General features: G+C 37.6%; 1 protein-coding gene across 10 annotated transcripts in view; it reads right to left on the bottom strand.

The window, feature by feature from the left end:
• Window positions 1-25,818, bottom strand: part of EYA1 (EYA transcriptional coactivator and phosphatase 1) — a 144,816-nt gene that overhangs the window by 34,535 nt on the left and 84,463 nt on the right. For all 10 annotated transcript variants that reach the window (XM_031058630.1, XM_031058632.1, XM_031058631.1 and 7 more), the window contains 5 exons: window positions 22,158-22,240; window positions 21,557-21,743; window positions 9,980-10,119; window positions 8,680-8,763; window positions 2,612-2,701 (listed from right to left, as the gene is read on the bottom strand). In XM_031058630.1, coding sequence (XP_030914490.1) covers window positions 2,612-2,701; window positions 8,680-8,763; window positions 9,980-10,119; window positions 21,557-21,743; window positions 22,158-22,240 — 584 coding nt within the window. The remainder of the gene's footprint in view (window positions 1-2,611; window positions 2,702-8,679; window positions 8,764-9,979; window positions 10,120-21,556; window positions 21,744-22,157; window positions 22,241-25,818) is intronic.

The raw sequence follows: 25,818 nt of genomic DNA, 5'->3' as shown, positions 1-25,818 counted from the left end.
CAAGAAGGGTTCCCTCTGAGCCTGGGTGAGACAGAGGGCATCAGCTTTCATGTCCCCACTTTGAATTAAGCCTAGGCTCAAAGACACATCTACTCTGTGGGTTAGATATGTTCCAAATCCCGCTTTGCCGTTCTTCATGCGACAGCTGGGCATGGATACCCAAGCTCTGCACCTCACAGGCAATGTGCCTACAAATGTTTTCAATCCCAAGAGCCCAGATACTTGTGCTGATGAACTGGAAAGCTTAGACCTGAGCTAGATCTTTCAGACTCTGTTCTTCATCAGTGAGAATAGATGCTTTAAGCCTGAGGCATATCCAAACCAAACTGTCCACAGTTTTGCTGGAAGCCTGTCAGGCTGTGAGCAGCCTGAACTTCCAAACCACCAAGCAAGGACTTTTGAGTTTCTGAGATGGATGTGAGGAATCCGTCCTGAGGTTACAGCCCTTGGGAAACTGGCAGGCCCTGCTAGTTCAATGGTGATGCTCACAAGAATGACAACTGTGGCTCCAGGAGGACATGCTCCTTCTCCTTCAAGAACACCACATTTCTGTGACATGTTCAAAAAACTGTGTCACTGCTGGTGAACGACATGTTCAAAAAACTGTGTCACTGCTTGTGAAAGCCCCAGTCTGTGATGAGGCCTAGTCCTTACATGCAGCTCCCCACAAAGTACAGGCTCCCTTACACACTTTTACTGTGTGCTCTGAAGGCCTGTCTATGCACACTGAATGTGCTCCTCAACCCTTGGACAAGGCATGATCCTTCAGACTGGAGCTCATTCTCCCCAGCCACAAGGATTAGGGCTGGTGTACAAGGACAAGCACACAGCTGCTCGCTCCTGGGTGCCTCAATGTGTGAGGAAGGCAGGCCAGGGTATAGACACCAACTATTGCACTTTCAGTTTGGACATACAACATAAACTGGCTTGCTATGGTGGAAATGCAAAGAATCAGGCTTAGCAGTGAGCTCCTCTGCCTCCATGAACCAGCAGCTGTTTTCTCATACACAGCTTCAAAGTTCTTGAGTGAACGAACTACTGTGTGTATTGTTAAGGCTGCAAACATGTCTATTAGCAGAAGATAATCTGCCACCCCTAACATGTGGTTGATTCGCTTCCATTAAAGTCAGTGAAGTTGACAATCCTGTATGAAGTAACTACATATCTGGCTCTGCATGGCAAATGAAAACACACTGAACTTTATTAAATATACTTAAATACAGAAAGAGTAGTACTCTTTCATTCTGCTCTGGTTAAAATGAAATATAATCAGAAACAGAGTTGAAAATAACTAGCATTGTTATATTTTTAGATAAGTCTGAAAAATAAGTCTTATACATGCAACTCATTGGTGCTTCTTATATCCAAAACAATACCTTTAAATACCACCTTAATGGAAGGAAATGCTACTTTAAAATTTAAAGAAACCAGTTATTTTACTGTAAGTATAAAAATAAATAAGGAATGGAAGAAAAAAAAGCATGTTCAATAATTTCATTACATTCTAAGATGCCAAATCATCTGTGAGTGGTTTCTTTTTAGATGAAAAGAAATCAAAATATAGGACAGATGTTGGACAAACCACATTTGAGGTCTATCACACACTGGCATTTTTCAAATTATTTTGGCTCATCTATTGAATAAGGTGTATTTTGCTTGATTTTGAAAAGGGAAACATCAGGAAATATTTAAAGGCCAATTGCTGCCAATTAACTTTGATCAGCAAAAGTTGCATTTGAATCTTTTAGATTCTTTTGCTGTCTGGAATAACACACTATTCTAAAATCTAGCAAAACAACAACTTGATGATTAATGTGTGTTGGCAGCCCCACCACAAGCTTGCTTAACAGCTGGATTTTAAATAAACAGCTGTCTTCACTATGATGGGAAAGAAATCTGACTGTTTTCGTGCTTTTGCGTTATTAAAATGTGATCAGAAATTGTTTTTATTCCCTTTTAAGATGAAACAGCCAGGCAGTGACAGTCTCTTTCAGCAGTTTGGAGAGCTTTGGAAGGATCTCCCAAGCATTGCCAAACCATAGGCTGTGTAAGCTAAAAAATACCTTGGCAAGGCACCCACACCTCCTCACTGCAGGCAGAGGGACCCTGGCAGAGAACACCCCGTGCCTGCTGCAGGCACAGCAGCCCCAGGAACAGCCCACAGACAGCCCATACAACATTTATCATGTCCCTTGGGGCTAAGGTAACACTTGCCCACTGTGGGATGTAAACAAGAAATCTGTACCCAGCCATCAACTGTTTATAGAAGCTGGAGTTTAATATTTAATGGCCTGTGCAGACTATTGAATTCTGTATGTTTATAGGCTCCTTCGGTGTATCCACTTCTGAAACTTGTCTACTGTCATCACAAGTGCTAAAACCTGTGAGGACAAAACTCTACCATTTAAACTGTAGTAACCTTTGGAAGCCAGTGCAGACATTTAGTGTAGATATTATTATATAGCCTAATGACTAAATGATATAGCTATTTTCTAAGCATTTCTGTATTGAAACTCTGCAAATAATTGAGAAAGCATCTAACAACACATAAAACCAGACAAATATTAAATAATAGATCATCTCTGTGTGTTTTAAAAGAATGAACACTTACTTCTAAATCGTTAAAGAATAGATGTGTGTCCGCCAAATTGAAAATCATCTCTTCCATTCGAAGTCCAAGGGACACAGAAGTGGGAGGATCCTTAAAGAAGAAATTAAGCAAGGACACCATCAATACTGTGCCTAACACACATACCCAAACACAAACTGGAGGAACAGCTTTTCAAAACATACTACTTGTATCAAATGCAACATCTGCTTTGTCAGTTTCAGTTCAGTAACTGCCTTACCCTGTGCTACAAAACTTCCCAGTAACACTCAAAAATATGCCTTAAACTCAACTGACTCCTTGATTTTGCAGTGGGACTTCTGGGGTCCCCCTTCATACATCTCTGGCACTGGCTCTTTGCTCTCTGTGCAGAAAGGGCAAATCCATTTCACCTAAAACTTCTCCAGATTCTACAACTGTTCACAAGTTTTATGATCAAGTAGGGGTATGATAATACTATTGTTACTCAAAATAAACTGGTCACAAATGGCAGGATTCAGCCCTGGGAATACCTAGTGACTTAAAAGCAAAGAACTATTGATGTTTTATTTGCAAATGGTAATTCTATTTAAAACCACTCCTTGATTGTCAAAAAAGCTTTAATTATGTTTCCAGTTTGGCCCACCCATGCAGAGTGAACAAAACTATTGTTTGTTATTAATACGTAACACACTTTAACTTCTCTACAGAAATTACCGTAACAACTTACTCCTTACTGAGCTAATAAACTCAAAAAGCATGTTCAGCATTGTGGTTACCAAATGCATTACAGATGTTTGTCTTGTTTTGATTTTTTTGGTGTTTTATATATTTTCAATCTGAAAAATCGAAAACAGAGCCTAATACATACATTTGATATAGAGTTTCTCATTTATAATGCCAAGTCTATCCAAGAGAACAGGAGCATGAGTTTGAAAGAACAAGTTATATTATCCCATAACAGCCTCTATTAATAATGTTAGTTTGTTAGGAATTATATTTTAAATAGAACTGAAGGAGTGGCAACCCATATTTTACTTAAAATAAGCTAATATTCTAAACTTGATGACAAGCCACAGTTAAAAAGCAAGAGATGCAGCCCTTAGTTTCTTTTTCCACCTCTAAATCAAATTAATAGATGCTTCAACATGATCTCTGAACTTTCAAACATTTTTCTGTAACTACTGGTTAAAAAGGCAAAATGCGTCACTAGTGAAGAGCTGGAAAAGAATGGTGATTTGGCAGCCTGTTTGCCTTCTGGAAATGCCAAAACCCAAGAACTGCTATCCAGAGAAAGAATTTTTGAAATTTCAAAGCAAAGCTACACTGAGCAGCCAAAACATCTATTCTTGAACTCACATCCATTGAGAGCAAGTTTTTTAAAATTAAAAAAAATAGCCCGTGTAACTGGGGAAAAAAATTGCATCATGCTATTTTGATTAACTTTGCCCTTAAAAATAAGTCTTTTATTTAAACTGGCACAGCCAAAAAAAAAAAAAAAAAAAAGGAATATGTGGCTTCTTAGTTCAAATGGAAACACTTTGAAATATGAACAAAAGTATTCTGTCTCTCTGTTTTAATATTGCTCTATTTGTAGACCTATGCCTTCCTCTACTTTACTTTTGTAGGCATGTGAGGTGGAATGCAGGTGGTATTTTCTCTCTAGCTGGGGCTGAGGCTTCTTTTCCCGTTTACATTTCTGCTTATCTTTGTGCCCAGTTAGCAGCTCATCATCCTACACAGCTCATCGGGCTTCTTTTTTTTTAAACAGACAAAGATTTCTGTTGTGCCTGAGCAGTAACAGAAGACACCTCTCAGGAGCCTCTGCTCTAGTTATTAAAGGAATTAGATGGGCTAAAGGTCTAAGATGCAAATGAAGATCACTAGCTACATCTTGAGTATCAACTACTAATGCAACAAGGCAGAAATAATTCCCTTCTGACTTCCATCCCTAAATAGGAATATCATTTTGAAAAGCAGAATAAATGGGGAACAGAGCATGATACTGGTTATGAACTCATTTGACTCATTTTGCAGCCAGACTAATGGCTGCAAATATATATTTTACATTTCAGTGTACACGACTTGCTTTTATTATTATTGAACAATTTTATCACATTTCTGAGTCTGTAAAAAGGGGGTTTTGGCTGTAAAAAGCTTTCTACCCATTTTACCCAAGGTATTTTTACATGGCAGAAGTAAAACAGAATGGTTTTCTCCAAAGTATTACTAAAATAATGTCATTTACTAGGTTAATTTAATTAGGCAGAAAAAATGTAAGAAACTCATTGGCACCTACTGGAAGTGTCAGATTAAATAAATCCAAACTAAATGGATTGCTTTTCAAAGAAAGTTTAACTCCTAGTTTAAATACAATATTTTTATATAGGAAGTTCTACTTAACACAAAAACTATGTTAAACTGTGGCTCTCGGTAGCTACATATTCAACAGAAGCAAAAACCTTATCTGCATTAGCATTTTAAATATCTGTGTAGTCACAAACTTGGAACTACTCTAATGAAAAGCACAAGAACCTTGGTTTAAAGCATCATAGTATATCAAACTCTGCCATCAGACATTACAGTGGCGGCTGTAAACTTTAAAAAAAAAGACGAGGCTAGAACAAGATTTTAAAAAAATAATCCCATACCCAACCTTCTTTTGCAATTTTAAGCCACTAATTGCTAACTAATTATTGTGAGGTGTCACACAATGAGTAGGAAAGCTAACAATCTCTTCTTGTTGCCTGGGATTTGCAGGTTCAGTCAGTGTCTTTTCAGGTATGGTCAAAATCAGGTACAAATCTCTGAGGGAGGTACAGTTTGACTAAAGAAAAGAAATACCAATGTCAAACTGCTTAAGTAGGCCTTTTGTTTTGAATACTGGCATTGGAGCCAAAACACTGCCTGTATGTCATTTCTAAATTCTACCTACTTGATTTCTTTGTTTTGTGGAGAAACAAGAAGCTGAAAAACAGGAAAGTTCACTTTGGGTACCAGGCTTATTTTCCACTTAAGCCTACAGGTCACAAATGAAGGGTTAAGTGAAACCAGGCTTTGTTTTTCTCTATCTCTAAAGTATATTAAACCACAATAAAATAGCTTATAATTTAAAGGAAAATTCCTTTAAAACCTCTGCATATAACTGCTTTCACTGGGGATGGAAATGTATGTAAAGACCACAGTATTCTGTGCCAATGCTGAGATATATTTTCACCTGCTCCAAGATCTTAAAGGGCTCCAACTTTTTCCAAATGCCAAAACTTAATCAGCCCTAATGTCAATTAAACTAACTGGTAACTTTATATTTGATCAATACATCTCTCTCTGTACATAGTTAAAAAAATCCAAAAGCAAATGAAAATGTTTTGGGTTTTTTTGTCTAATCTTCTGGAAGGGCATATTCTTAGAGTTTCATACATTTCCATTAAATTAACTAAATTCAAATAATCCTTAAATAAAAATGAAGTGCTTTATGGAGTAATTTTTGCCATGACTGTGTAAACTGAAAAATAAAGGTGTTATTATGTTACAACAAAACTGAAGGAAAAAAGCAGGAGGAAAATAGAGCACAATAGCATCTAAAGGAGAGCAGGTGATAAAAACAGATGCAAAAGTAAGGAGATACAGAAAAAGGTGGCACAAGGAAGAAGTTAGGAAGAATGAGGGAGAGAATTAGGCAAAGAAAATCAATCCCTTCAGCAGCAAGGCCAAACATCATTCATAGTCATTCACCATGAAACTCGCTCAGGCATTATGAAAAGAGCTGAATGCCAAGTTGCCAAATCCCCTATTATTTAATTAGAACATTTTTGTTTGTTTGAAGATCCAGCTTTTGTATTTTAATGATTATGTGATCACCCTAGATTTAATTTTTTAAAAGGGCATTTCTAGCCCTCACCATAGCTCAGATTTTTAAGAGAACATGATGTTGGATTGCTCATAAACAAGAATACAGGTGAAAAGAACAATAATTCCCCTCAACTTTCCTTTTTTTCAGATTAACTAATGGTCTGGATTTCTGATTTTAAAGGTCATTAATCAGAGGCAAACCCTCTTTTAAAAACATGCACCCTCACCTGACACAAATAAACCCTAAAATCCTCATGTTTTAGCATGTTTGCCTTGAACATTTGACATTGTCTTTCTCTAACATCCTTGGAAATTACTAACTGTTGTCTGAAGCTGTCAATAGCCCAAGAGAAATTCTGATTTGAATGAAACTTAAGAAAACAAAACCAGAATGGGACAGTTTCATGACATCATCTGGGAGCCACGGACAGGCACGTTGCTACCCCTCACCAAAAAGATTTCCTATTTATCCAAAGATTAAGCAGCAATGCCATCATTCCTCTCACCATCAACAGCTGGCTGTCATTTAGCAGTGCAGGAATATTGTGCCAGATGCCATGAAACCAGAGCCAGCTTGGCAAAAGCTGCATCTTATGTAAACAGTGCCAACAGTGATAGAGCTGCAACCAGGAGTCAGCCCCCTCCTTGCAGCACACGTATTTATATCTCTTTGCAACTGAATGCCAGCCACTTTCCTCAGCTTCAACAATCCAGCAATAAAGTGTTTATGTTCAGGTCCTAATTAATGAATCCACTACAGGGAACTAGTAACAAATGGAAAAAATATGCTCACATTAGTACTTCTATGGCAGTGACTAATTAATTAGGCTTTTCCAGCGCTACTCTGCTGGCCAAAAGCCAGTGGTGAGATTCTGTTGTCACTGAGCTTCTTTGTGAGCACTGGGACTTGTTCTCCGCATTCTTAACTAAATTGTCATAGATTTTGGGATACCACACAAAAGCTGGTTTTAGTTTAAGAAATGGAAAACAACTTTTCGTAAATATTTAATACTCTTCTGTAAGTGCTTTTTTCCATACATATCCATACAATAATTGTTGAAACATTTAAGTTCTAGTTTCTTTTTGCTATCTAAATAGAAACTAACAACACCTAGGAAACCAAGGTTACTGAATTAACTAAATATAAACTAACAACACCTAGGAAACCAAGGCTGCTGAATTAACTTGCTTTTCTGACATACAATGAAAAAACTTAATTATATTCCTCAAGCAGGTACACTGTTATTACAGTAAACATTTCTGCAAATAAACCTTAACTGAACAAGCAAGAAAGGTTGCAAAGTAGTATTGCTTTAGGTTTGTATAGTGCAAAAGCCTATTGAGAGAAACTCAGAACCTGACTCAGGCACAGACTGAACTGGAGGTAGCTTTGCCCTTCACTCATCTGGGTGTAGGGTAAAACCTTTTAGTGCTAAATAGAAGCTTTACAAGAAGACACAGGCATTACATGAAGCCAGACAAAACTATGTAGTAGTTCTTTACACGTAGAAATTTTTAAGGCTAACAAAAAATCACATTGCAGTTATAACTCACAGGAGGTGAACATAAAAGGCTATAACAGATTTTAGCACAAGCTGTTAGCTTTCAAGTACAATCCTGACAAAAAGAAGTTTGATCTCAGAAGGACATTCCTTTCATAAAATGTCCTTATTCACCTAAAATCATGCTCTCTTCTGAGAATTACAAGGAAATCTGCTGTCTGTAGACATATTCATCAGTTCAGTTATGATTTATAGACTGTGCATAATATAAAGATTTGACTCATAAGCAGACTTTTGGAAACATCAGTCAATATTTAGTTTAAAAAAAATCAAAGATAAAAAATTTTAGACTAATCTGGCCATGTCCAAAAAGAGCACAGAAAATCCATCATAGCAATCATTTCTGGCACTCTCTGAGAGGATGCAGATCTTTGCAGATTTTGATTATATCAACAGGTTTCAGACAACCTGTATCTACAAACCAAACTTCAAGTGGTCAGACTATTAACTTGGAGTATCCCAAGTATCAAGTATCCCAACATTATTTAAATATGTACTGAATACAAGAGCCGAGCAACTGCAAAGCCTGGACATGTGAAACAGCTTGATTATTTTTTTGTCTTGTAAGGCCAGTACCAGTTTGCCTCTAAAAATCAACTAATATTCTGGTATTCCTTGTGCATCAACCATAAGCCAGCAAATATTACTGAACATTTCCATCAGTTTCTTGACACTTACCCTTCCATATCTGTTAGCATAGGACCCTGTAAGCAAGGAATGGAAAATGATGATTGTCTCATCCAAATCCCAAATGAATACTCTCTGTAAAAAGAGAATCAAATCAATGTGTTCCTTTGTGAAGCTAATACTTGAAATGGAAAGTTAAAATTTGAATCATTAAGCACAAAAATGGGAAAATTGTACTGATATGGTTGCATATTAAAACCATAGCTTCCCTGCCATTTATTTTCAAAACAAGTTTTTTTTTTCCAGGGCAGGATAATACAATCTGTTAGCTTTTTACTACAATTGCTATTATATCAAATCCCTCTATTAGAATAGAATTATAGTATAGTCAAATATACACAGAAAATGAGACTGTACAATGTAATTTTTTGAAGTTTGATGTGAGATAGAGACTGAAATAAACAAAGAGAAGCATCTGAAAATTAAATCTTTAGGGTTAGAATTCTGTATTTCTGCAAGTCTTACCAAACAAAAGCCTTACAAAAATTCATGAAGTGCCCTTGAAAATTACCTTTAAAACCAAAAAAAAGCAGATTGCTGCTAAGCACTTTATTTCCCTTAGCTTATGTTAATTTTAATGCATTTTAGGCATCTTAAGAACAAAAACTATGAGCTTGGATGATGTATGCATAAAACTTACGGCATCAGTAAATAATTCTTTTGCTTAGAGACAATGGAAAATACATGTTTTAAATTTGTCTTCTGACCACACACAAAATGATAACTTAATGAAAAATAAAGTGTTCAAATACAAACATTTAAAATCCTGGTGAGATGATTGTATTTTCCATGATGACAAATGGGGTAAGCTTCTGGAAAGGAAAAGTAATGCAGTGAGGACACTCATAGCTGGGGTGTGTCATTGGAGATGTGTTCTCAACATAAACCATGGGCCACTGGGAGGAATGTGAACAGGGCATGGGAGAACAAACCCCACTATTGTGCCAGAAGCGTCTCTTGTCCAATTGAAAACCTTTCTTTGCCTTGGGAAAAGATTGCTCCTTTTTTTTCTTTTGGGTTTTTTTTTTCCCCATTTGGTTTGTTTTGGTTTGTTTGTTTGTTTGCTTTGTTTAATCAAAAGGAGAATGAAACACCCAGTATTTTTCCAAGGAAGTAGAAGCTCTTTCTGAAGAAGATTCGTTAGAAGAAAAATCCTATTTTCTATGAAAATACTGTTAGGAAAAAGAGAATTTCAATGACACTTTATTTTAGATGCATAAATAACACTTTGTGCGAAATAATGATAAAAATAAAGTTCTGTAACAGGCCAAAGACATTTAATATATAGTACCTCCAGATCAGAGTCGGGTGGTGGTGAAGGATTGTTGTTTCTTCTGCCACGTCCACGTGATTTCCCATCTGAGCTCCGACGCAATCTATCTGAGTCTGAATCTTTAATGGGGGTGGATGGACTGTGGATTGTGCTGTATTCTGTCACAGTAAAGAAAGAACACTTTTACTCTGCAGTTCAAGGTTCAGAATGTTCAACTTACTTGCTCAAACCCAGTCCTAACTAGAAAAATTTTCTCTTACTAGTCCTAACCAAAATAATTAAATATAAAACAGTAAGTGGTCATATTGATTCATAAATGAATTCAATCTAGCTCAAATTATATGTAAAAAGAATGATAAACTATTTCAGTAAATGCCTATAAAAGACTTAGGAGATAAAAATTAATTGCTTCATTCCTTCAATTATTCCAAGATTAAGCAAACAATTTTAAGAAATAGCAGTTTTTCATAAAACAACATTAATTTAACTCTAGCTTTTTAATGTTAAATACCTTAAATGCTTTAAAATAACTGTCATGGTGACAGGTAAGAAAAATCCAGCCAGGTGTGAAAAAAACCCAGATATATATAAATTGAAAAATTTTCCAAGACTCTTTTAGATTGCTACATTTCAGCCAGAAGAATAGAATTATTCCAAGATATAGCATAAACCAGAATATTTATTTTCCTATGGCAATTTAAATTAATAAGTGTTAAATATGCATCAATTATGACGATGATATTTCTAGTATTTTTCAAAGGCCTAATCAACACTGAACATTTCCAACGAGTACCTTCAACACAGGATACAAATCTTTACAAACAGTATTGCATGCTAATTATTATGGTCCAGCAACATTTATTTATAAGAATATTTACTGGTTTTGAATAGGTGCAAAAAGAATGACGATTCATGTAGTTAATTACAGCAGAGTTTTTCTGAAAACATGCAAATTTGAAGATATTTTGCTACTCTTAACATCCATATACTATATCATAGTGAATGCTTGTACATTAACAAAGCATACACTGAGCATCAGTTTTCCTTCCCATTAAGGGAATTAGCAGTACCATAGTCCTTAGAAATGCAACAACACATTTTTAAATCTCTTTTGAAAACTTCCTTTCATAGTCTGAATTTCACAAATACTTTTATTTTGATGGTCACCATGATTTCTTTCTGTTTTTCCTAAAAACACTACTTTAGTGAAGGCAGCTGCAACTTTTATGTTTCTCAATTTTACTACTCCGTTAATATTAACCACTCTTTAGAGTTCAGTAGATACAAAATTTTTAATTTGAATCTGCCTACACCACAACATTCCAGCTTGGACAGACAGGTATACTTCTCACACAAGGGATTCTCTCTCCTAGGAAAACATCCTGTTGAGGTCAAAGGTTAAATTAGGGAGGAGACTCTGGACATCTGTGTAACACCACATATGCACAATTACTCCAAATAATAACAGTTACTTGTGCTGAATGAAAGGAAAAGGTCTTGAAATTCTCATGCTCGGCCTTCAAATCTACGCTTAATGAGAATTAGCATAGCTCACATATTTCACCTCATATATTTACCTAAATATTTCAGACTACATCGAACAAAGCAGAACAAGTTAAGATGTAACTCAAAGTTAAGCAGAGAATCTTCTGAAAACACTTGATCTATACTAAATCACCATAAAATAAACAGACCAGAATTTCTTCAACAGGTATACTGGTGATATGATGTTCTAAATATGTACTTCAAAACTTAGATGTAATGAAAAATTGCATTTTCTATTGACTAATTTAAATTTCAGCTGCCTTTGCTCTCTGACACTGTTTTTAGGAGTTTGGCTTTAGTGCCCAGTTTTAGAATTTTTTCTTACAGACATGCTATGCCTAAAAGTTTCAAGAATTAAACTTGCTGGAGTAATACTAAAACGAGTAGGGAACAGGTGAGATGGAAAGAGTATAAACAAAACTCCATGACAAATAAACAAACAAGGAAACCTGAACGAGAGAGGACACAGAGCAGGGCATGGTGGGGGCAGGGAAGAAAATCTGTGTGTAAGAGGTATCCAGCTCTCCATCTTTGCAACACTTCCACTGATGAATACTTCATTCAAAATTTTAAACACAGGTCTGCAGGTTTGGGTGGAGGCTCATTTCTATTTCCTCTTCACAGGTAATCTGTCTGGATGCACCAGACTGTCACCTGACAGAAAAACTCCCAACCGTGCCTCAGGACCCCTTCTTTGGACCACTGTACTTCCCAAGAAAATTTGTCTGTCGTGCTCTTATGGATCTCTCTAAGAAATCTCTGCTGCTTGGACAGCTGCACCATCAGAACATACAGCTTCAGCGTTCATTACAGCAGTAGAAGTTTAATCTGTGAAAGTGGGGGAAAAATTACTCTCTTCATTGTATCTGCATGCATTTGAAGACTGTTCACAGATCCCCTTTGTTGTTAGATTAACCCTTCCCTGTTAATCTTCTTTGCTAGGCTCTGATTCTCATTCTCTAGAGTCTCACCAAACTGGACAAAATAATGCAAAGCAAAGCTTGACTTCCTGAATGTTCTGCAGGCTATCCTCCCCTGGACACCACTTGACTGGAAAAAATTTGCATTTTCTACAACATTTCCATAAATATTAGATTGGGCATTCCTAGATCATCCTCTGAGGAAGAAGTGACATTGAACTGGTTGTTTCTTGAAGACTTGGCCAAACCTTGCACATGACTGAGCAAACAACACTGCTGATACCTGCAGCTTCTGAGTCTACTCAGGAGATCAGTGTTACAAACAGTATGACAGATGGCATTAACCAGTGGGGGAAACATGACATTGTGTGCAAGAAACTTTTTCCATGTACGCGAAGGGAAGCCTCTGTGTGCATGGCTGTGTCACCAGCTCAGTGTCCAATGGTCACTCTCAGGGCCTCATAAGGAAACCCAGCTAAAGAATTCAGTGTCCACCTGAGCCTTGAGCCTTGACAAGCCCAGCCCTCACAAATTCTAGAGAAAGAAAAACAACAGTGGCTGAGGGTATTCTGTGTGCCACTAATATCTGGAGTACTGAGAGGGCTCTGCAGGGAAAGGTAGAGCCTGGAAGAAGCTGCCAACATTCCCTGTCCCACATTTGTGCAGTTCATCATTCCTGCCTAAATGTATACCTCACACCTGCTCCTATTCAGATCACATCGCCATTTTTTGAGTTCTCATCCTGTCTCCAAAGGCCTCACAGCCCCTCTCAGCATGGTGTCATCTACATATTTAATAGGCAAACACATTCTGTTCCATCACATAGTGATTAATGAAAATGTGGTCTGGTGCTAGGCCCAAGGCAGACACTGAGGAATGCTGCTGCAGCCATCCCTCTGTTTTAACAGTGAGCTCTCACTGACTCCTCTCTGGACATGATTTCCTAAACAGCTTTTTATCCTTCTGCTGTAATTCCTGCCAAACTGCCTTAGCCTAGCTTGCTTTTAAAATTGTTAAGTGAAAAGATTTAACTGGGGCATCAAAAGACTTGCTGAAGTCAATTTACGTAGCCACAAATCATGTTATCACTATTGTCATTGCTCTATAATCATTGCTAAGAGAAGGTTAATTTGTTCAACTTCAGCTGACTTCATGGTACCAGACAGACTTTAATACTAGCAAAGTGAAATGATGATTTTTCTAAAACACTGAATTCAATTTTATCCTGTCCTTGAGCATCACAAACCCAAGTAAGTGCAGGAGAAAACCCTGCCCTCCACATAATCATGAGCAGAGAAGAGGGTGAGATCCATCACCAGTCCAACAGAAAAGCAAGATCACCAAAGGGAGCTGGCAGCAGCCTGGTTAAACACAAGGAGTTCAGATAAAAGCTATGAGATTTGTACACATTTTGCCAAAAAAACCCAACCCATGCCAGCATTTCAAAATCTTACATGGGTTCAAGAGGGGCCTGAAGACATCCCTGGAAGTGAAGCATTCAGGGGTGCTACAGCTGCACTACATTAGCAAGTTGGATCTGTGGGATCAGGAGAGTGGCGGCAACGACATCAGGCTCTGCTGGCTGTTTCTGAGAGGTTATTTCAGTGCAAGTGCATTCTGATCTGAGCTCCTGGGCACTCTCAGAAGGGGCTGGAGCAATTGGGAGCTGTTCTGGAGGACATTTTCCAGGTTAGCTTTGACTGGAAGGACTCCACTTGGGTGCCGTAGTACTGCTCTTCTGAGCCAAAGCTTCACACCAAAAAAGACCCTACTCAAAATTAAAATGCTAATGCAGGCACACCCTAAACACACAAACAATAGCAGGTCTGGAAATCCCCTGAGACAAAAATATCTGGGATCTGGAAAAGTGCTTAGGGCAAATCTTACACAAGCCTAGTCTGTCTCTGATGCTCCTGGGGTGCCTGCTGATGGCCCCTGCAGCAGGCAGGGTACAGCCTGCTGGATCCATCAGTCTAGACTGCCAGTGCAGTGGCTCTGTGTTGCCTTCACAAATTTTTATTAATAGCAAGAGTTAATACACATTTGTATTAATAGCAACTGTAGAAACAGTTATTCTTCTGCATCCATGGACATACACATCATTTTAGATCTCCCTGCTATAGCAACTCTCTGCACTTTGCTGCAGGCAGACACTAAATTTTATAGTTTACTTCTGCTTCACCCTCTTCTAAACCTTGGATAAGTATAAAAGACTCATTGTTGACTTCTACAGTCATCAAAAATATTTTAAGCCTAGATTCTGTAAATATCTTGTTTTCCAGGTATGAGTGGTACTCCCCTGCTTCTGACCTAGTAGCATACAGTGACATCAAGCCTGACAAAAACATAACTGTGAGGAATGAAATATGTTTACATTCTGGCCTAATTAAAATACATGAACCAGACTGTATCAGGCTTTCCTCTCTACTTCAAGGCACCATAACACTGCAACTTGACATGAGAGTTCATCAGCTTATACTTCTCTGTACACATCACTCTGGGCAGTGTTGATGGTTTTGTCACACAGGACAATTTTTCATCATCTCAAAACTAAAACCACCTTGACTATTTATGAACTAACAGTACAGCTGCAGAGAGAGCATTTGCAGCACCATATTCTGTAAGTCATTTCTGTTTGTTATGAAAATCCCCCCACAGTAATTGCTGCACTTTCTTACTGTTGATTTAGGTGGACAGCAATAGTGTTCAGTGACAAATCTGGGCAAAATGGCTATGCCAGAAAGCCCAAAATCAAGTGTGTCTCTGGGTAAATCCACCTGGTGTGTGTGTGGGTAGAGCTTCTGCTGCTGACAAAGGCATTGCAAATTTCATCAGACTGTTTTCCTACTACACTGAAAGGTTATGCAAAAAAGAGTAAACATACATTATCAAAGTAATCATATCTCATGTCACAATGTAAATCACATGGATAAGGTGGGTCCAGGGTACTTACTACAGTCAAATGTCTCTACAAGTACCTACTGTGACGGTGGTCACAAGGGTGTTTGGGTGAAGGAAGAGACGTAGATCTTTGACTCTATTACAGAAGACTTGATTTATTATGTTATGATATATACATATACTATACTATACTAAAAAGAAAAAGAAAGGAGAGTTTCCAGAAGCTGCTAGCTACTTCAGAATAGAAAGTAAAGAATGAATAACAAACCAGCTCTCTCGGACTGTGTCCAAGAGATCTCAGTTCTGGATTGGTCACCAACTCTAAACATCTAAACTGAGCCAATCTAAGCAGACCTGTTACATTCCACAGCAGCAGATAACTTATTGTTTATGTCTAGTTGCTGAACTTCTCAGCTTCAGCAAGAAAATCTTAAGAGAAAATTTTTCATAAAAGAAATGTCTGTGACATACCTACGTACAAAATATTTTCAATTTAGATTGTGCCCAGATCAATGGCTCCCCCTTAAATCTTATACTTCATTTTGCCAGTGTTATTTCAATTCCTGTGTACCAGAATAAAAATACAAAATTCAAGCAATTTGAATATGTCAGTCTCACACTATGATTTTCTTACTTTTGCATAATTAAAGTTTCCTTTTGCATAAATAAAACTAAACACAAATTCCATGAGCACCTATACAAACTTCTACTTGCATACAACTGGACCAGGATTAAACAATGCAGCAGAATCAAGTGTATTGGTGGATATTCTTTTTTTACTTGTCTATTAAAAAAATAATACTGTATTAGCAGTAAGTAAAAGCACAAATAAATATTGCAAGAAATACAATAATGCCTGCTGTCGGGATCACAGAAGTATATCTCTAGTGCTGTTTTGACAAAATGTCAAAATCTTCACTTGAAAAACAAATTTAATGTTTGTATATTGAGAACTAAAAGCATGCTATTATAAACTTGACAGAAGCTCTCAACAGTCTGTTAAAAATAGTGGCAAAAATGACTATTTATTTCAAAGCCTGGTTGAGGTTTTGATTTAGTATTGCATATTTAAAATAATGACAGAATATAATATATAAGAGTATTTATAAACTATATATGACTACAACTGACAGTGGTCCAGATTTTTGTCCTCCAGCATTCTTTATTGAAGAAAAAACATGAAGCAATCCATAACAGACCAGTAATACCTGTATCCTTGCTAGTTATTTCTTCCTTACTCATTAGTTCAGTTTTCAAACAATTTGAAATCATTGTTACTTTTAAGCCCACCAAAACCAATGATAAGCATCCCAGGAGAATAATCATTATGAGAAAAGCAAAACCAGTACTGCACTTTGCCATTCATCATTGTATCCAATTTAATTTCTGTTTTTACAGAATTTTCTGTGATTTTCCTTCCTTGTATAATATATCCTCTAGATTTACTCTTCATTTATAATTATGAAAAAGAACAAACTTTAGAATACCAGAAATGTACTGCAAATAGAGCTGCATTTCTTTCCATATAGGAAAGAAAAGTTGTCTATATAAACTATTTACCCTCTTTCACTTTTCTGTCTCTAATTTATTGTTATGAAACATGATAAGAAGAAACTGTAAAAGTTGCTTTCCCTTTTGTAATACCAAAGATGATATAGTACTCAAGGAAAAAGAAGTTTAGTCTTTAAGAGGAAAATAATGGCCTATGTCTGAGACCAAGTTTTGCTGGCTGGCACAGTCCTTGTGAGGTTTTTAATCTGCATTGTGAAGTATGTGAGTAATATGAAAAAAAAAACCCAAACCTTCCAGTAATATATTAAACATGCTTATTACAGAAACCAAGAAAAATGAAAGAGATTGAATCTCAAGAACAATGCAAGTCTCTCTTGTGAGAAACACTGTTTAATAAATTATAAATACATCATCATATGAAATAGAGGGATAAATTCAGCCTTCCTGACTGAATAAAAAAAATATTGCACAAATCAAGATCTTTTTATTACCATTTGTGATGATGGAGTTGAAATATTCCAAGAGAAAATTATTATGGCTTTAGAAAAGGTAGTTTTTTTCTATATTAACTCCTAGAAATAATGTTATGAATGTTACACTAAGAATTTTTGAGCATCAGGGTAGGCATAGTGGATGGGGACATAACTCCATCTCTCCAGGGTAGGTTTCAACATTGGCAAACAGCTGGAAACTAAGTAAGAAAGCATAAAAAGGACAGACATCCACACAGCACTAATTCATCCCCAGTCTCCAGTGATCTGGTGCATCAAGAATTTCTTGTTGTCTCTGTAAATTTAATATTTGAGCCTGTCAAAGTTATGCTTGAACTGGCATAAACTTTTTGCATCCACAACATCCTGCAGCAAAGAGCTACACAGCTTACCTACATGGAACATAAAGAAATACTGCTTTTGTTCACTCTCAACCTACTTCAATGAATTTAAATATTGGAAGGGAGAACAAATATTTGCTCATTTATCTACTTCTATTTCATAATTTTAATTCTCATTACTTCTCTTAGATATTATAGCTTAGACAAAAAATCAGCAACTTTCTGATTACATCACTAAGAAAAATACAGGCTTTTGTTCACAAGAAAATAACATTAATTTCTATATCAGATTTATGGATACAAAGACTATAAACATTTGGGCAATGAATGATTTTATCCTGACTGTGGTACAAGAAAGTTTCAAATCCTGAAAGCAAAGAGAAAGAAGAAACACTGAGGATGGAAAATCTCAGGTTTTTCTGCAGGAATTCCTGCATGTTCTGGATTGCATGGCAAAAACTTTCAAATTTAACTAGTAACCGAGGAAAATCATAAAAGGATTATTTTAAATTTGGACAAGGAATCAAATATATTTGAAGTGAAATTATCTGAGATTTCTGAGTTGGCAAAACTCTACTAAAAATGTCACAAGAGCACATAGTTACTTTCTCCCTTACATATTTTTCTTACCAGACTCTTCTGTTTCACTTTTTGGCCCAAATTCATAGAAACCACCTATGTCTGTCAAATTATTCTGGTGCCTCTGTAAAGTCTGAAGGCTGTTCTGTGCTTGTCCTGGCATAGTTCATAACCACATGGATTACATGTTTTTTTTTTAAATATAGAAGATGTCTAAGGATAGACAGCTGCAACTCAGCAGCTGGAGCCCATCCTACAAAATGTGATGGCTCTGCACTGCTCCCCACCATCCCTCATATGAAACATTCCGGTTGTGGTAAAGAATCAGCAGCCTAACTTGAGCAGATGTGGCAAAACAGCCTTCAGAAATTTTACTAATTGTAATAAAAATTTGCTGAATTTGTTCTTTTGTTCTGTGTTTTTGACTCAACTACTAATTTCCTTTTGTTGAATATGCCTTCCACTTGTCCCCACTCCACCAGCATTCTCTTCCTACATGTTGATCCCTCTTTTCTTTGAGCCCAGCCTTGCTTTGTCCTGTCGCAGACATCTTTTGTGAAAATACTTTTCTTTAGGATTTTTCCATCTGAGAAGCTGAACCCTCAGAAACAAAATGTAAACAATGGTTATCTGCTGCTGTGGAATACAACAGGTGGATCCGTGATTGGTCTCGTGTGGATGTTTTGATTCATTGACCAGTCATGGCAGAGCTGGCTCTCGCTCTCTGTCTGAGCCAGCTGCTTTTATTATCATTCTTTCTATTCTATTCTTAGCTTAGCTAGCCTTCTGAGAGGAAACATTTCCTTCTATTTCTTTTTAGTATAGTTATAATGTAATATATATATCATAAAATAATAAATCAAGCCTTCTGAACATGGAGTCAACATTCTCGTCTCTTCCCTCACCTGACAACCCCAGTGACCACTGTCACATTGTCCTCCAAGCAGGCTGTGCATGAGCTCAACTGAGGGTTAGCAATAAACCTCGACAAGAAAAGAGGACAACCATTTACTGTCCAAGGAGAAATGGCAAGCACAGCACTGGATTCACTGATGGTTCCTTCCTTCCTTTCTACCAGCACTGAAGGTGAGGCAGCAGAAGATTCTTGCCTAATTTCTCCTTAGGAAGCCAGCACTGGTATGTCAGCCACTTTAAACTGCTTTCACACCACTGGAGACGCTTTGGCATCTCAGGATTAAGACTGTTGTTAAACTGAACTCTATTTAGAAGTGTTCATCTCTCTCCAGGCAATACAGAAGGAGCCTAAATGGGCTTGATCCTAACCTAGCTGCATAAAGAAAAAAACTGCATAAAGAAAAATGGAGAAATTTGGCCCTAGACCTTCTGCTGATTGCAACCACATTGATGGAGATGACTTTCATCAGTTCCTCCTAATAGAGTGGTCCACAGGAGGTACTTTCCTAAATGTGTCTCTGCCTCTGGTAGAGGCAGCTAGCCCATGATAACCCCATAGCTACATTAAGAGTTGTTATTTGCAAACTGCTGGAAGGAACAATTTCAGAACTGTTAAACCACTAATGTTAATGTCTTGGGAAAAGAAATGGAAGTCCCAGCAATGCCAGAGGAGGTATGCACATGTCTGAGAAAGGGCTAAGCAAGCAGTGGTAGGGCATCATGGATGTGCAGCTTTCAATACATGAAATAACAAATTAGAAGAAGGATTAGGTGCAGAACTCATCCATGAGAAAGCTCACCAAATTATTTCAAATTTTTAGACAAAACTGTCATAACAAGCATATGGAAGATGTGAGGGAGAAAATAAAGACTTCTTAAAAAGGAACTGAGAAAAGTTCTGTTCAGGCTTATAGGGCACAGAAAACTATTTAAATAGGAGGACAGCCTTTAAGCCACTAGCCACTAAGCTTGAACTTGAGAATACTATACCTCCTCTCTTCATATGCACATTTACTGCAGCTTTTAGGAAGTAAATGCTATAGTAAAGATCAATTACAAAAATACATGCAAAGATTTTGCAAACGATCAAGACACAGATGATACAATGATTCAATTTTAGTATCTTGATAACAGCTAAAACTGCTAAAACAGCTAAAACAGCTAGGGTTTTGGGCTAAGAGGACCTTAACTGCTTCCAGTTTAAAAAGAAAAGCAAACAAAATCACAAGAAAACAAAACCAAAAAAATTTTAAGAAGTGAAAAGCAGGATAATTATGCAGACATCAATATGCATCCACATCTAAATGCCACAGACCCCAATAAGCACTCATATATTTAGAAAGATTCCTTTCTCAAATACAGTGCACACACGTGACCTTGTGTATATAAATGCACACACCAGCTGTATTTTCTTCCCTGCTTGCAGCAAATGTCTCAAAAAAGACAACACTGCATAACATTTTCTTCAGGTGCACACTCATGCAGAAAAGCAACAGAGGCCTAGAAAATTGTAGTAAAATTTAGCACTGCACATGGAAGATCAGACCCATCAAGTGCTTCAAGAGAACTAAAACCAACCTCAGCCCAAAAAAGCCAGAAACCAAACCACTTCATACCACTGCCAAATCATAACTGCTTCTTCCTGCATTACTAAGAAACACATCTGCAACCTTGGAATTCCTCTCTGACAGACTTCATACCTCTGCCATCTACTAATGACTGACACACCTGATCTTTTTAAAAGATGGATTTTAACTTTTTTTAATAATGAGAAAAGTATTTTTCACCCCTCCTTTCCAAAAACAGCTGGAGTAGTTTGGCATAAATGTTCAAAAAGTATCTCAACTAGTAAAGGACTGCCAAATTCCACCAAGAAAGGTAAAATGACTGGGAAAAAAGAATAAGCCACTGAAAATCTTTTCTTAAAATGGAAACACTTGTGCAATTTCAACTCTCCATTGCAAGCATTATTATGTCCTCTGAAATAAAGAACTCAAAAGCTCTCTTTCAAGTAGACAGTTGGGTTATGGTTTGAAGGCCTCTTGATTTTAGTTTTATTTAAGAAAAATCAAAGGGGTTATCTTAATGAATACAGAGCTTAAAAGCACCAGGTTCTTGCTCACTGTAAAGACTTATTCATACCCTGCAATTTTTAACACACTTTACAAATAAATACAAACAACTTGCATTCCAGATAAGCTTTAAAACTCTTACTGATCCTCTTCTTACTTTACTCTATTTTCTGTTAAAATCTGTCCAAGATATGCCACAGGCTCAGGATTAAGAAATAATAATAAAAAAAATCAACAACTACACAAAAAAAATCCAATTCAATCCCCTTTCAACTTACAAAAACGTGCCTCATAGGGACCATAAAATCCATGTAATTACCTGCTGCAGGATCTGTAACTGCTTGACTGGTGATGCCAGATGGTGGTTCTTGAAGCTGGTATGTAGCATTTGTGGAGGGTGTCGTAGGGCTGGTGTTGCTGTTTGTCATGTAATGTGAAGGGTATGGTGAGCTGTTATAATACTGTGCATATTGGCCCTGGCCAAAACTGGGATAGGAGGGATATTCCTGCAAGACAAAAAAGTAACTGAGTGGTCCATCAAAGTTTTGCTACTTTTCAATATAAATTCCAAAATATAACTACAAACACATGTCAGACTTTGAGCACGTATGATTCTTGGACTGGATGCTGTAGGATCTAAAACTGTGAGGCAGCAAAATGAAATCTAAATTGCACATAATTTAGTATGTCTTCTCATACAAGCAGTTTATTAGACACACTGCTGAAGATGTGTGAATAAGAACATCAACCTCTGACAATTAGCTCTAAGATGACAGATTGAAGAAAAACATTTATAAACATTTTAGTTTAACTTGAAAGATGACAATTTCTTTCAACAAACTATTTAAGAGCTACATTTTTTCAGCAGATGAGAATTCTAAGTTTGCCAAAGTTTGCTGAACTCCTATTTACAAATTTACCTGCTGTGAACTATTAAATCCAGTAGAATTTGTGAGTGAATTATTTCCTGCATATATTCCTGATGATGTTGTAAAACTGCTGCCTGAAATGAAAGGAAAAATTATGTGAATTACTAAAACAACATATTGGAAAATAACTTCTATCACACAATTATATCATAACATTATGGCATATTTGTAATATTTCCCATATGTTGACTGATTCAGCTCTACAACATGTTAATACTTAGAAAGTGATAATTCATAGTTCTTACACTCTGTGTTTCATTATTACAATAAAAAAAATCCCCTTGAAATTTAGACTGGAATTTTGGACTCACCTCAGGTCTAATTGAAAATTCAGCTATTGCACCCCTCTGAATAACACCCAGCACTGTGGAAGTAATGAGGGTTTCTTTACTTCTTTTTTTATTTTTCTTTTTTTTTTTTTTTTTTTTTGTTTGAACAATAAGGGCAAGCCTTGTCTCGAGAGACACCATCTCCCCTCATGAAAGCCTGGTGGCTCTGTTTCTCCTGCCACCTTTGAGAACTGTGTCCTCTCCCCTCCCTGAGTCTCAACCCCTCAAAGGAGCAGCAAAAGCCATAACTCCCTGCTCCAAACAGCTCAGCCCCACTGCAAAGCCATTAGGACTCACTAATCGATCAGAGACAGCCTTGGGCTGCAAACCTTTCCTCTTCTGACAGAGTGTACTGGGCATGACACAAAAGAAAAAAGTACCTCTCTGAAAAGGGAGACCCAAGACGGAATTTAGCCCAGAGACTGAATTACTGCCTTCATCTCCCTCCTCCAGCTTTCATGAGCCACCAAAAATAGACAGATGGGGCTCTCTAATACCCAACCTGAGAAGCTGTTCCACTAAAAGGGCAGCAACCCCCTTTCAGCTGTCTTGCCCTGGCAGGCTGTAACCCAGGAGTGACACAGCCACCAGCTGAGACATATGGATGCACAGGGTGAAGCTACATAAGCCACCACAAAGTCTGTAATGAGGCAACCTATTGAACTCATCCAGTAGGAGAGCACCAGTCAGCACAGGTTATTAAAGTGCACAGGTTGTTTACAGCCTCCCTCACCACCAAAATCTGCCTCAGTGCAAAGATATACAGAGACTTGGGAGTTAAACAGGTGAGCAAAAGAGACAAGGAGGGATGAAAATCAACAGGGAGTCAGACACACAGACGCACCAATCCTCCAATGTACCTGACACAACTCAATTAATAACCAAACCCAAAAAGAGGTTACTCATTGGGAGAAGCAGCATTTCTTGCAACTCCAAAGAGGACAGAATGCAGGCAGGGGTCCATACTTACTACAACCCCTGAAGGACATTTGTCCTTCAAAATGCTACTTACTTTTCTTAAATAAAAAACACCAGACCAATAGATATTGTAGCTATGAGAAGTCAGAAGGAAAAATATTTAAATGTTTCGACTGCAAAAGTTACTAAAACCACAAACAAGTTAAGTCTCAAAGAAGTAGATGAGAAGTTCAACAGCAGTGGGAGTAAAGGATGAAGCTTTAACTTAATGTATGAAATGACTATAAATATTTATCTTCTATCTTCCACTAGTGCAAAATCTCTGATTGTTGATAGATGCTACTAATCCTGTGAACTAAAATCAGATTACTTCAGCAGAAGAGTTGACATCCAAGTTTAGCAGATAGTACAGATAAACAGTACTAATGAGAAAAACATGTTTTAAATTTAATTTAAAATTGGAAAACAGATGTTATTTTTTTTATTGTGACAAACACAAAATCCAAAATACATCTGAAAAGTATTTTAAATTGCAATTTGAAATAATATTTTATTTCTAATAGTGCTGTGGCTGGAAAAATATAAATCACTGTGTCTCTTCTTATTTCTATAGTTTTTTGCAGATGCAGTAATACATTCAAACCCAGGTTTTAAAGGCACACAGTTTGAGCCACTCTAAAAAGATATAAAAGGCCTCTTATAAGTAGAAAAAAACCCAGACTTTGTTTGAGGAATATATTATCTTTTCTCAGAAAGTTTGGAAAATAATTTGCAAGAGCAAATGAGAAAAGTAATTACATGCCAGCCAGCATCTCTCCCTCTCAGACAAAGACACACACACACACTAACATGCAGATCTCTCTTTCATCTCATGGTCAGCACTGGCTTCTATGGAGGAGGGGTAAGGGTCTCCCAGACCGTAACAAACATGAAGCAGGTTTCGCAGAAACAGCTCTGTGGGCCACCCAGAACTACAGGCCTGAAGTTGTTTTTGAAATACTCCTGATTTTGCAAATTGGTTTTTAAATATTCAGCCATAACATGGCATAGAGCCGCTATCCTGCCTTATCCGAACAAACACAAAAATAAGAATCACTACAAAACATGCAAGATTTACTGCCCTAAGTTGGCTGGCTACATAGCTTTAAAATGTGATAAAAGCTGTAAATTGCAGGTCAAAGGTCTATTTTGCAAAGAGCTCTGACCCACATTAAAGCTGGGAATCCCAGTCAGCATCGGAAGGCGGCCGGACCCTGCTGGGAGTAGGGCGCGCTCCAGGTGCGGGGCGCGCCCTGTGCCGCCGCAGGCACGGGATAAGGTCCTCCCCCGTGTATTGGGACAGAAGCCCATTTGCCTTCCTAGCTCAGTCTCCTTGCCATGGGCTATGTCTATCATCAGGGTACAATGTATGTGGCAGAAGTTTAGTGCAGCTCTCTTGGGAAAGACTCAGACGGCCAGATGGGCTATTTAAGCTCAAGGTTTCTTCCGTTTGCTTACAATGTTTAAAAATCCTTGGCAAACTCCCCCTTGTTGTCCTAGTAACTGCTTAGCCATCCAGCACAATATTTTTATACTGTACAATAATAACCAAATACCTTAACGTTTACTTTTTTACGGTTGAATTCCCAAACCAATGCGATAGTTATGCTCTATCATCACAGCCTCGGTAACTAAAACAATGCTAGTGCTCATCGCAGGTCTAGCACCCTTCCAGTGGTAGGGTACTCGGGTGGAGGGTACAAGCCATGCTTTTTATCACAATCAAAGAAGACCTAAATAAGACATTTGCAAATGGAGTTCTTTCCTTGCTGTTTCCCCCAGCCCTTCTCCACTCCATTTATCCTCACTGTGCAATCCTTATAAATCTGCCAATATAGGAACAAGGGCCCATTCCCACAGCCATTAGTCATGTAAGTGGTCTTTCAACATCTATGAAGCAACTTATATGAAAAACAGCTTAAGGAACACACTCATTAAATAAAGTAAGGGGGAAGGGGGGAGAGGGGAGTGGGGAGATGGGTTACAAAACTGCCTGAGTCCTTTTGTCACCCTCTCCCCTATGCACTCCCTTATTGAGATTATAAATTTGTGACAAACAAAAATCCAGTTACCAGAATAAACTTAGCAAGGAGTCACAGGCAGCAATTCTCCTTACAATTTTCATAAGTTGGCAGCCTCTCTCCCCACTATTGTTCGGTGACTAATGATGCTGTAATTTTAGCAGGGTCAGGAAAAGCACTGGGTTTAATTGGCTGCACACGCACCGCGAGGCAGCGTCTCTGCATTGCAGGCAGACATCCATCCCAGGGAGAGGAACCAGAATTAACTCCAAAGCTTTGGAGCACGAGGTAACCCCAGTCAGGGAACACGAGCAGGACAACTGCAAGGCCACTAGGAAATCCCCT

Source organism: Geospiza fortis, unplaced genomic scaffold, assembly GCF_000277835.1.
Source record: "Geospiza fortis unplaced genomic scaffold, GeoFor_1.0 scaffold121, whole genome shotgun sequence".
In the NCBI taxonomy this organism is placed as follows: Eukaryota; Metazoa; Chordata; class Aves; order Passeriformes; family Thraupidae; genus Geospiza; species Geospiza fortis.
The sequence above is the reverse complement of the archived record's forward strand: the minus strand, read 5'-3'. Positions and strand labels throughout refer to the sequence as shown.